The following is a 12,794-nucleotide window of genomic DNA, read 5'->3' on the forward strand; positions in this document are numbered from 1 at the left end:
AGGGGAGAAATATGCCTTTCTTTTCTTACATTTGATTATAAGTGAGTTTCTTCCTGTTGTGCTAACATCCCTTCCCTGTCCCCACACCCTGTAAAGCATGGTATTGGACATTGTTCTAAACTGAGCAGAGGAAGTAAGAAATTTTGAGAGGGCACAACTGAAATGGACCCATTCTGCCCTCCATTGTGTTATATTAGTAATGGGTGCCCTCAAACATATTTTCACATCTTAGTGGTGTGTAAATGTTATACTTGGTATAGCCTCTCTGAAATTACACATTGTTGCAGATTCAGCACTCTGCCACCTGCCCCCCACAAAACATGTAACTCTTCTTTCCAAGGAGAGGGGCAGGTGCTGTTCTTGGGCTCTGTGATACCAATGCCACTGGTTGCTGTGCTGTTACAAATGCTGGCTAGCTTGCTCAAAACTAGGCTCCCTGCACAGGAACTAGTGGAAGAGATTGGCAATCAGATGTAATTCTGCTTTCATGGTTTTGTGTTTTCCTGTAAAGTTCTTGTGGCGGTTGACATATTATTAAAGCAGAGTAGACAGTGTGTTTTCAGGCTGACTCTGGGCTCCTATAATGCTAGCTCAGACCTCCTACGCATTCCCCCAAATAAATATTCTTGTCAGTAAATGTTTTTCATTCTGTGGCTGTCCAGAGTGTTCAGAGCAGCTTCCCTTCTTATATAATTTTCATTGTCTTTGTGATGGGGAGATAAATCCAGAAAAGCAAACACAATATTCAAATAATGGAAACATATGTTTCTTAACATCCCCATTAAATAGCCAGAAGTGGACATCTTAACTCCTTTAACCTGAAGACAAGGTGATCCAAAGAAGTGATGGGGCATGGCAGAAAAAGGTGAGAGGATGGCATATGTGATTGGTAAAGCACCCTCAGATACCAGATTGTTAATAGATCATAGCTATTTTAAGTCACCCAGGTACAGGCAAATGGGTAATCATATCCCCCAAACCACCACCTCATTTGACAGCAGGTTTCACCTTCCGGGCAGCATAAGTAAAGAGGCCAAGGGCTGAATGAACATTGGGCCTAAATCTCTTTCAGCCCTGTTGGAACGAACTGTAAACCATGTATATGACAGAAATCAGTTCAAGCCAGGAGGTGTGACAGCACTCATAGTGCCAGCACCTGTGATTCAACTTTAAACTGAACTGTACTCAAGTGTGTGGGTGGAGGCTTGATGTAGCAATGAGAGCACAGAAGAGTTCGTCTGTTTTCATAGGTGAACAAAGTGGCCTGGTTTTGGAAGTGGAGTAATGCTTAACAGCAAAGCTTTTGCTGGAAACCGGGTCTGCGTGTAGGGTCAGGGCATATTAGGGAAGGAAAAGCTGGGGTAAAGGGAAGCCCTCAGAGTGACAGATTTTGAAAGACAAATCTTATAATACAGGGTTGGGAGAGAAGATACACAGGTAGGATAATGAAAACCATGTAAAGTTTAATTTGTCAAACTCCACTTGTAGGAACTGTTACTGGTGGTGAGTGAACAAGCTGATATTCAGGGGCATACAACTTCTAATGTTTGGGTGATATTCAGACCTCCTCGTAATAATTACCCATTCTTCCCTGGGGTTTCAGAAACCATTATAAAGTCCCTCTGCCCCAATCTCCCTCCCTTTTGAAGTTGTTTTGGTGGGGACATTCAGGAGGTCTTTGACGTCTTTATATTATGTTTGCAAGTTTATTCAATTTTGTTGTTTTTCTGTATGAATTAAGGAAAACCAAAGAAACAACACTCAGTATATAATGCAAAAAGGTGATAAGGAAGCATGTTCTAGTTATAAAACTAGGAATGGAGATCTGGATTCTACTCCTGGCTCTGTTACAAACTTGCTGTGGGACCTTGGGCAAGTCATCTCTTGTCCCTATGCCTCAGTTTCATCATATGCAAAACAGAAAAAGACTTGGAATTTCAATGGTGCGTAAGGAACGTAGAACCCAACTCCTTTTGAAATTCAGTGGGAATTGGAATCATAGAATCATAGAATATCAGGGTTGGAAGGGACCCCAGAAGGTCATCTAGTCCAACCCCCTGCTCAAAGCAGGACCAAGTCCCAGTTAAATCATCCCAGCCAGGGCTTTGTCAAGCCTGACCTTAAAAACCTCTAAGGAAGGAGATTCTACCACCTCCCTAGGTAACGCATTCCAGTGTTTCACCACCCTCTTAGTGAAAAAGTTTTTCCTAATATCCAATCTAAACCTCCCCCATTGCAACTTGAGACCATTACTCCTCGTTCTGTCATCTGCTACCATTGAGAACAGTCTAGAGCCATCCTCTTTGAAACCCCCTTTCAGGTAGTTGAAAGCAGCTATCAAATCCCCCCTCATTCTTCTCTTCTGCAGACTAAACAATCCCAGCTCCCTCAGCCTCTCCTCATAAGTCATGTGCTCTAGACCCCTAATCATTTTTGTTGCCCTTCGTTGTACTCTTTCCAATTTATCCACATCCTTCCTGTAGTGTGGGGCCCAAAACTGGACACAGTACTCCAGATGAGGCCTCACCAGTGTCGAATAGAGGGGAACGATCACGTCCCTCGATCTGCTCGCTATGCCCCTACTTATACATCCCAAAATGCCATTGGCCTTCTTGGCAACAAGGGCACACTGCTGACTCATATCCAGCTTCTCGTCCACTGTCACCCCTAGGTCCTTTTCCGCAGAACTGCTGCCGAGCCATTCGGTCCCTAGTCTGTAGCGGTGCATTGGATTCTTCCATCCTAAGTGCAGGACCCTGCACTTATCCTTATTGAACCTCATTAGATTTCTTTTGGCCCAATCTTCCAATTTGTCTAGGTCCTTCTGTATCCTATCCCTCCCCTCCAGCGTATCTACCACTCCTCCCAGTTTAGTATCATCCGCAAATTTGCTGAGAGTGCAATCCACACCATCCTCCAGATCATTTATGAAGATATTGAACAAAACGGGCCCCAGGACCGACCCCTGGGGCACTCCACTTGACACCGGCTGCCAACTAGACATGGAGCCATTGATCACTATTGGACACCTAAGCTCCTTGGTCTCCTTTGAAAAATCTTAGCTATGTTACTTACTTTGCAGGTGCTATGAGGCTTAATTAAAGTTAAAAGAAAAGGAGTACTTGTGGCACCTTAGAGACTAACAAATTTATTTGAGCATAAGCTTTTGTGAGCTACAGCTCACTTCATCGGATGCATTTGGTGGAAAATACAAGTGGGGAGATTTATATACACAGAGAACATGAAACAATGGGTGTTACCATACACTCTGTAAGGAGAGTGATCAGGTGAGGTGCGCTATTACCAGCAGGAGAGCGGGGGTGGGCGGAAACCTTTTGTAGTGATAATCAAGGTGGGCCATTTCCAGCAGTTGACAAGAACGTGTGAGGAACAGTGTGTGTGTGTGTGGGGGGGAGGGAATAAACATGGGGAAATAGTTTTACTTTGTGTAATGATCTATCCACTCCCAGTCTTTATTTAAGCCTAAGTTAATTGTACCCAGTTTGCAAATTAATTCCAATTCAGCAGTCTCTCCTTGGAGTCTGTTTTTTGAATTTTTTTTGTTGAAGAATTGCCACTTTTAGGTCTGTAATCAAGTGACCAAAGAGATAGAAGTGTTCTCTGACTGGTTTTTGAATGTTATAATTCTTGACGTCTGATTTGTGTCCATTTATTCTTTTACGTAGAGACTGTCCAGTTTGACCAATGTACATGGCAGAGGGGCATTGCTGGCACGTGATGGCATATATCACATTGGTAGATGCGCAGGTGTACGAGCCTCTGATAGTGTGGCTGATGTGATTAGGCCCTATGATGGTGTCCCCTGAATAGATATTTGGACACAGTTGGCAATGGGCTTTGTTGCAAGGATAGGTTCCTGGGTTAGTGTTTTTGTTGTGTGGTATGTGGTTGCTGGTGAGTATTTGCTTCAGGCTGGGCTTCTCCTAGCCTACAGCACCGTCAGCCTCCTTGCCTGCCTCATTGTCTTTGCTTCAGATTTGTCTAGGTCCCTCTGTATCCTATCCCTACCCTCCAGTATATCTACCTCTCCTCTCATTTTAGTGTCATCTGCAAACTTGCTGAGGGTGCAATCCATGCTATTCTCCAGATCATTAATGAAGATATTGAACAAGACCGGCCCCAGGACCGACCCTTGGGGCACTCCGCTTGATACCGGCTACTAACTAGACATGGAGCCATTGATCACTACCCGTTGAGCCCAACAATTTAGCCATCTTTCTATCCACCTTATTGTCCATTCATCCAGCCCATACTTCTTTAACTTCCTGGCAAGAATACTGTGGGAGACCGTGTCAGAAGCTTTGCTGAAGTCAAGGAATAATATGTCCACTGCTTTCCCCTCATCCACAGAGCCAGTTATCTCATCATAGAAAGCAATTAGATTAATCAGGCATGCCTTGCCCTTGGTGAATCCATGCTGACTGTTCCTGTTCACTTTCCTCTTCTCGAAGTGCTTCAGAATTGGTAGCAGGGGAGAGTGGGCCAATTAAAATTAGTTTTGGTCTCTAAATAAGTTAGAAAAATGTCTTTACTGAATAGCTGGCCAACTGTGTGTATTCAAGGGCTTTCCTAATCTTTGAAGGTCTCTGGTTGGCAGTTCAGGTTAAGATCTGGATTATTTGCAATGGGTGTCATTGGTGAGAGAAAAGAAATGATCTTACCTCTAGTTGTGTCCCAAACCCATAGAGTCGTCTTTGCTAAAGGATGTGTGTAAATTTCTGAAGGGTGTAATTTTTTTTTTAAAATTAATCTGTAGGTAGTATAGCTTTCAAGGTACCTTCCCCACTCTGAACTCTAGGGTACAGATGTTGGAACCTGCACGAAAGACCCCCTAAGCTTATTCTTACCAGCTTAGGTTAAAAACTTCCCCAAGGTACAAACTTTGCCTTGTCCTTGAACCGTATGCTGCCACCATAAAGCATTTTAAACAAAGAACAGGGAAAAAGCCCACTTGGAGATGTCTTCCCCCAAAATAACCCCCCACACCCTACATCCCCTTTCCTGGGGAAGGCTTGATAATAATCCTCACCAACTGGTACAGGTGAACACAGACCCAAACCCTTGGATCTTAAGAACAATGAAAAATCAATCAGGTTCTTAAAAGAAGAATTTTATTTAAAGAAAAGGTAAAAGAATCACCTCTGTAAAATCAGGATGGTAAATACCTTACAGGGTAATCAGAATCAAAACATAAAGAATCCCTCTGGGCAAAACCTTAAGTTACAAAAAGACACAAAAACAGGAATATACATTCCACCCAGCACAGCTTATTTTACAAACCATTAAACAAAAGAAAATCTAACGCATTTTCTCGCTAGATTACTTACTAATTTAACAGGAGTTGTAAGGCTGCATTCCTGATCTGTTCCTGGCAAAAATCATCACATAGACAGACCAAACCCCCTCCAGATTTGAAAGTATCTTGTCCCCTCATTGGCCATTTTGGGTCAGGTGCCAGTGGGGTTACTTTAACTTCTTAACCCTTTACAGGTGAAAGGATTTTGCCTCTGGCCAGGAGGAATTTTATCGCACTGTATACTGAAAGGTGGTTACCCTTCCCTTTATATTTATGACAATAGCAATCTTTACACTGCTGAAATTTTCTTGTCCAATGAAGACCCAGTATTTGGTTGGGTTAGAGTGCCCCCGCTACTGCTTTGAGCTGGTTGGTTTGATAGTACCATAGAATATTTGGAACAGCTAGGCTACCCTGTTTAATGGGACTGTACAAAGTATGTGCTCTCACTCTTGGTCTTTTCTTATTCTATGTAAATTATAACAACATCCTCTGTATTCCTTCTAGAGTTTTATCTGGGGTCATCAAAGAAAGATTTTGAAATAAGAAAGATATCCTTGGCAGAATATTCATTATGACAGTGTCTGTTCTTCCCAACCAAGAAATTGCATACTTCTTCTTCGAGTAGTGTCCCTGTGTGTGCTCCACTGTAGGTGTGCCTGTGTCCTTGCGCCTCTCATCAGAGATTTTGGATAGCCATGTCTATTTGGCCTGCATATTGCTCTCCCTGTCTCGTGCCCTGCCTCAAGGCTGTCTAGTGCTGTGCAGGAAAACTGCCCTCAGTTCCTTCTCAACTGTTGTTGGCCTGAGATGGAGCAATCAGCAGTCCAATTCAGATTAGTTTTTTGCCTTGAATTTTATAGTAGCTGTAGAGTTTCAGTTCTCATAGTATTTAGTAGAGTTTCTGTTTTAAAAATGTATTTTCATCCATTTATTCTTAAATCATTTTTTTTTAATACCTTCATTTTTCTCCCTGTCCTTGTGGACAATTTTTTCCTACCCCTCTGGGGACCAACCTCCCCGCCAAAGGTTATGCCCTACTCCCCCGGCTCTTGTAGAGAGGCAATACTGATCAGCGATGGTCACTCATGTTGTACTTCCTGCTTTGGAGAGGCTCCCATTCCTCAGAAGTGCACCTTCTGCCAAAAATTAAAGGCCAGAACAAGGAAGAGTTGTGAGTTAAAACTTAAGCTCCTCATGATGGAGAGTTCCCTCAGGCCAGCCTCTGATCCTGGTTCTGAGACTCCCCTTGAGCAACAGTCATCCCCCGATACCATCAATCTTCAAGGAAGGAGAACCTAAGAGTAAATCTTCCAACTCCCCTTGTAAGGCTTCTAAGAAAAGGGCTACAAGTCCCCAAACTGAGATATTGACTAGGCAAAGGAGATCTCTGGCAAGATCATTGACTTTGGTATCATGGCACGGTACCCATAAGGCTCATGATTCTTTGGATACAGGTACTAAAGACCCGAAGGGCACAAGCTGAGAAGCATCGGCACCGTCTGACAGAGTTAAAAGCAGAGACTGTACTGCCTCTGCAAATTCGGCACCAGCACATAAGTCTATCGTACTGAGCTCGTCCAAGGAGCCCTCTTCTGGTTGCTCATCTCACAAGAGGCTTCTGCCTCCACTGACTCCCTCGGTACTGACAAGCCAACAGAGACAAACCTTAGCAGTACCAATCGCCCACCACCACAATACCACAGGAGTTTTGTTTCTCCAGAGACCTTCTCGTTATTGAGATGCCAGAGTTTCCACTGCTCTGTACCTGCGCTCTGGTACCGACTACATCTCGGTCTTCAGGATCACCCTTGGTACCAGGACACTCACCATCAGCCCCCGTGTTGGCTCCACCTTTCTCCAGCAAAGAGGCAGACAGGAGAATGACAACCTCTCCTTAGCCTTGCACCAAAGCCCACCTGAACAACACCCAGGGCCTTCCCAAGTGCATCCCTGTTCAGAGCTTCAATCTACCTGGTACAGACACCCATGGGTGCCAATACCCATTTCTTTTCCTCCACCCAAGTGGCCATACTGGGACCCATGGGCAGCCTGCAGAAGTTATTCTTCTAGGCTAGAGACTCTCATGTCTACTATAGAGAGACAGCAAGGCGATTTCCTTCAGTCTCTCTTTCTGGAGCCCCAGAACCTCAAGAAGAAACTTTTTTGAGGAACAGGAGGCCAGACTAGAGGATATTACTCCACCAATGAATGTCTCTTCATTCTCACTGGATGAAGCTGTGATGCCCCCTCCACCATCAATGTCAGATGATTTCAAACTCTTTCAGGACCTCACTAAGAGGATTACCAAAACACTCTAGATTCCCCTCATAGAGGTAAAAGAATTGCATCACAAATTATTAGACATAATGCATATGACCTCCTCATCAAGGATTGCCTCCCAGTCAGTGCAGTACTTTTGGATCCCACCAAGATTATTTGATACACACTGGCTTCCATAGCACCAACATGCAAAAGGGCCGATTAAAAAAATATTATGTCCAAGGCAAAGAATGTGGACTTCTATTTTCACACCCCTCATCAAATTCCATAGTCAATGCATGTGGAAGACAGCACCATACTTAGTCTATCGCTTACGACAAGGACTGGAAAAGATTTGATCTATTCAGCAGAAAAGTGTATTCCTCTGCAACCCTGCAGATCAGGATGCAAATTTCCAGGCCCTAATGGCCAAATATGACCACACCAATTATTGGAAACATAGTGCTTTTATTGACTTCCTGCCAATCGAACAAGAACAGTTTCAAGCCATCATCAGTGAAGGTCAGCTAATAGCGAGGACAGAGGGTGACATTACCCAGGGTACAGTCTGGACTGTTGAACAGCTATGTCCCCTTAATTCTCTAGCCTGGGGTGCCTTTTACACTGCTTTGCTGTCAGAACAACCACACGTGCCCTGTTCACACAGCCTTCAGCATGCAAATTCACTCCCAGCTAAACATATAAGCACTATGACTAGTCGCTCATAAATTACACACTGGGTGTCACCTGCAAATTCCTAGTCCCAGCCTTGTTCCCCCAGGAATGTGCGTTTTGTGCTGCTCAGTACTCTTCTGAACAGTACAAGCTCATAGAAAGTCTGTCATTTCATCAAAGGAAAATCAGAATGCACCAACCTTATTATCCCAAATGGAGGTTCTCTCACACTTGAATCCAAACACACTGGTTAAGATAAAACAATAAGATAAGTTATTTACTACAGAAAAATAGATTTTAAGTGATTAAAAGTGATGATACATAAAAGTCAGGATTGGTTCTAAAAGAAAATAAAAGTAAAATGCAAGCTAATGGCTAACTTAACGAACAGAATTCAAAGTGAAGGTTTTCCTCACCATACACTGTGGTAAATTTCACAGGCTAGGTCTCCTTTCAGCTTGGGACCCCTCCCCCTGAGTTCAGTGTCCTTCAGGTATTTATTGATGTCATGATCAGAGAGATTGGAGGAGGAGTGAAGACAAGCCTTTTCCTCCCCTCTTTTTAATTCAGTTTCTTGTGCTAGAAACATCCTTTCTGTGTCATGGTGACAAAACAGTCTCTTGTGGACATGAGGTTTGAATTGTCTCTGTGATGGAATGTAAATTTCTTGTTGTCACCTTTACCCCGCTGGAGAATGGCTGCTTAAGCAGGTGATAGCTCTTTGACACCTGGCTGGGGCCAGTGTGTCTTTGTCTCTGGTTTGTGGACAGCATGTTTTAGTAATAATCATACAGCAGAGTCTGATAACTTCACATATAATGTTGCTACACATATTTCCACAGGATAATGATATTCAGCAGATTGACTTTTCAAATGATACCTCACAAGACGTACACTGTACAAAATTTATCCTAGTCTTGTAAAAGTGGTGAAGATAATAGTGTCAACCACCATAAGACTGCACTATATGCCGCTGATGCAGCAGCCCGCTCAGTGTCAACGGCAATGGTGATGAGACCAGCTTCCTGGTTACAGGTTTCAGGATTACCAAAGAAGATACATACCTAAGTTCCCTGTAAGCTGCCACATAGCAGCCTGTTAAGCAGCACGCACGTGCTCAGGGAACCAACCCAGCTTTTCAAAGACTAATTGTAGTTGGTCTCTCTCTAGTGCTGTTGTATTGGAGCACTGCTTGCCCTCTGACTAGTTCTCCGACTCTGTAAGTGTGTGTGAGTTAAGGGTACACACAAACATAGAACTTCTGCACATTCATCTCTACCCGCCAACACCCAAGCCTGTGATTAAAACCTCCAAATTAGGGACACCAAGGAATGATTCATGCAGAAAACTTAAAATGCAGAGGGATGTTTCCTTTAGTGTTATAGTAACTTTCTGTAACGTTAGGTTCATGATTCTTTGTTTCTAATGTGAATAATTTTCCATGGAAGACAAGAGGAGACACCAGCTTTGCATGAAAGGTGCAGGATTTTAAATCTAAAATCCCTGATGTCCCTCAATGGGTTTCTCTGTGCTGCAGATGAGAGTGAGCCTCCCAGTCGGGGTAGACAGACTTGCATTAGCAGGGCTCAACCTAGCTCGTTAATAATAGCAGTGTAGACATTATTGCGTGGGCTGGGGCTTGGGCTTTGAAGCCCATCTGACCAGCTAGATTTGAGAACCTGAACTCCACCACAAGCCACAACATATATTGTTATTTGTGGCATGCTAGCTCAAGCCCTGTTTCACAAGTCTGTTTTCCCGGGCTCACTCCTAGCTGCAGTGCAGCCATTCCCAAAGTCAGGGACATTGTAGAGGTATGCTACTTTGTCAGGCTCTGATGGAACTAGCTGTTGTGGATCCCACTCCTTCTGTGGATGGCTAACTTTTTTGCCCTCAGAGTCAATTGTTTGAGTGTATGGGCTTTAATTACCACTTAAAGCCACTGAAATTCCAATAGTGAGCACTGTGTCATCCAGGGTGCAGGTCTCTGTCTTTTTAATTTTATTTTTAAAATCACGGTCAACTGCCAAACCTAGTAAGACTCTCAGGGCTTGTCTACATGGCACATCCAAGTGCACAAGGGGGTGAGATTTGTAAAAAATGCAGTAGTGTGCCGCTGTCTGTAAAGAGAGAGAATCTCCTTAAACACTTCACTGTGGGTGGGTGGGTGGGTGGGAAGGAGGGAGTGGGGGGGGGAGGCCAGTGCATAATGTACCATGGAAAATTGGAGTCTTGGCACCAAGGGAGCAGTAGTTATGCAGATTGTATTTTTATTCCATTTCTAAAGTGAAAACCCATTAACCTGATTCTTGTTGTGAAGCCCTGCGTTGCACCTGCAGCGACTGCAGTTTGCTCTGGGGATGGTGTCTGTGTTTGTTTCTGTCTGAGTGAAGTGTTTAGGTGGCTTTGTGTTTTTCTTTTCTAGGATAATGCGGGTGCAGCCAAGTGTAGTGCTGGGTGTGGCCCACAGTGTTGTAAAGAGGATGTCCTCATTTGTGAGGCAGATTGACTTTGCCTTGGACTGGATGGAAGTGGAGGCTGGACGAGCTGTTTACAGGTGAGATGTGAGCAAAATGCCCATGTTTTGTAAGTTCCAATACCCCTCCTGGAATGATATCAAAGGTTTCAAAGTCATACACAAATAAATAAAAGAGTGCTTTACCTAACTGTCATCCCCCATGGAGTCACACTGCTTGCTCACTGGGGCAAGCTCATCAACAAGTGTATGAATGGTTCATCTGTCTGTCTTTTGAGGGGTTTCTCTTGTGCTCATCAGCATAGTATTTAAGGACTTTTCAACCTCGTGGTTTTCATTTACAATAGTGAGAGTGGGATGCTAAATCCCTGCATGCTGTTTTGGTTTAAATTTTTTGGTACCTTTCTGATGTAGCAGAACAGATAACATATAGATTACTGAGACAATAACAATTCATATAGACAGGTTTTGTTTGCCAGTAAATTCTTCCGCGTATGCAGAGGATAAAAACTTGTCTCTGCCTCAAGGAGCTTACAGTCTAAAATAAACCAACTGAAAGGGAACTCAGGTCTGCCTAACAGTAAATTAAAACTGACTTTACAGCACTTAATATATGTACTGGGCCAAATTCCTCCTTGGATAGCTCCATTAGATTTATAGAGTTAGCTGTGGTATAAATTTGATCCACTGCATGAAAGCAAAGGCTGGGAGGACAAAGCTCTGATTTGCAATTAGTAGAAATAGCAGGTAACTGTAATTCTAGTTTTTTGTAGATTCAAGCTTTTGCAATGTCATTACTAATAGAATTCTCAAATACTTGGTCAGTGCATGAAAACATCATGTGTTGATGGGGAAATTTGTTTTAAATCATATGGCAGGGCTATGCTCTAGTATTGGTTCCAATATCAAAGTTTTAAGGCCGGCTTGTATCCTTCATTGTGCTGGAGACCTGAATGCCAAACATCATTCTACCATATCTACAGTTGGGCTTGAACCCAGGCAAAAGCTACAGCTTCACACTGTGCACAGGCTCTCCCACCAGAAGAGGAGGCTGAGGTTTGAGTCAAGCCACTCACCCACACAGTTTGTTCTCTTCTCTCTGCACAATTGCCCTATTCCCAGAGTTCAACGATTTTCCTGAAGCCTGTTTGCTTTGCTAGGGAATGTTCAAATTCCAGCTGTCTGCCTGGTGTCCTAAAACCAACCAGTTGTTGATTATATATAGTAAAAGATGAAAGGTGTTTGCTAATTGCATTTGACAAATCTGTGGTTAGGTTGTTTTTTTTTTAATTGTTCAGTAAATGTTTTTACTCTCATCTCTGTAGAGAGCAGAGCTACTAAAGGATGGTGCAGAGATTTACATAGAGCTGATTAGTTAATTGTTTTTTTGAATGCATTTGCTGAGCACAGACACCCCACTAATTCATAGTATGAATTGTTCTCTCCCAGGCAGGGTGACAAGTCAGATTGCACATACATTGTGCTGAATGGTCGACTTCGTTCTGTCATTAGGATGGATGATGGGAAAAAACAACTGACTGGTGAATATGGACGAGGAGACCTAATCGGGGTGGTAAGAACCAGCTTCAGACTTTACTTGCTGAACTTTATAGAAAACTCTGGCTTTTTAAACAAAACAAACAAATACGTTAATAGGTTTGATCGTAACAACTTGCTGGTCTTGGCTTGTGAAAGTGAGGTTGTCAGCTATTTGAAAGAGCTACCAGCAAGCTCTGTGGCAGGATAGTACATGTGTAAGCTGTTCATATTCTTTTCAATTTGCTACTATTCTGTTTTGTTTCTGACATTGTAAAGGGTATGGTATGTGTGCACTGTGCAGATTTCTTTAAATCAGTGTCATTTGTAATTGAAAGAGCTGGTTTGATGTTAGTGTATATCCACGTCAGACTACTTTCTCTCCCACATGCCTCTGTTCATTGCTTGCTCTTAGTACTCAGGTTAAAATATGAAAAGGACGTCCAGCAGAGCAGTGCAGGCACTTTGCCTGTCTTAAACCTAAACCAAGGGGCCCTCTGAATGCTGAGGCTTCAATTCAAACCCTCT

General features: G+C 43.2%; 1 protein-coding gene across 6 annotated transcripts in view; it reads left to right on the forward strand.

Annotated features, from left to right (window-relative positions):
• The window catches only part of PNPLA7 (patatin like phospholipase domain containing 7), a 414,014-nt gene that overhangs the window by 141,444 nt on the left and 259,776 nt on the right, over window positions 1-12,794 (forward strand). For all 6 annotated transcript variants that reach the window (XM_038374480.2, XM_043499152.1, XM_043499151.1 and 3 more), the window contains 2 exons: window positions 10,680-10,811; window positions 12,180-12,303. In XM_038374480.2, coding sequence (XP_038230408.1) covers window positions 10,680-10,811; window positions 12,180-12,303 — 256 coding nt within the window. The remainder of the gene's footprint in view (window positions 1-10,679; window positions 10,812-12,179; window positions 12,304-12,794) is intronic.

Source organism: Dermochelys coriacea, chromosome 16 (genome assembly GCF_009764565.3).
Source record: "Dermochelys coriacea isolate rDerCor1 chromosome 16, rDerCor1.pri.v4, whole genome shotgun sequence".
In the NCBI taxonomy this organism is placed as follows: domain Eukaryota; kingdom Metazoa; phylum Chordata; order Testudines; family Dermochelyidae; genus Dermochelys; species Dermochelys coriacea.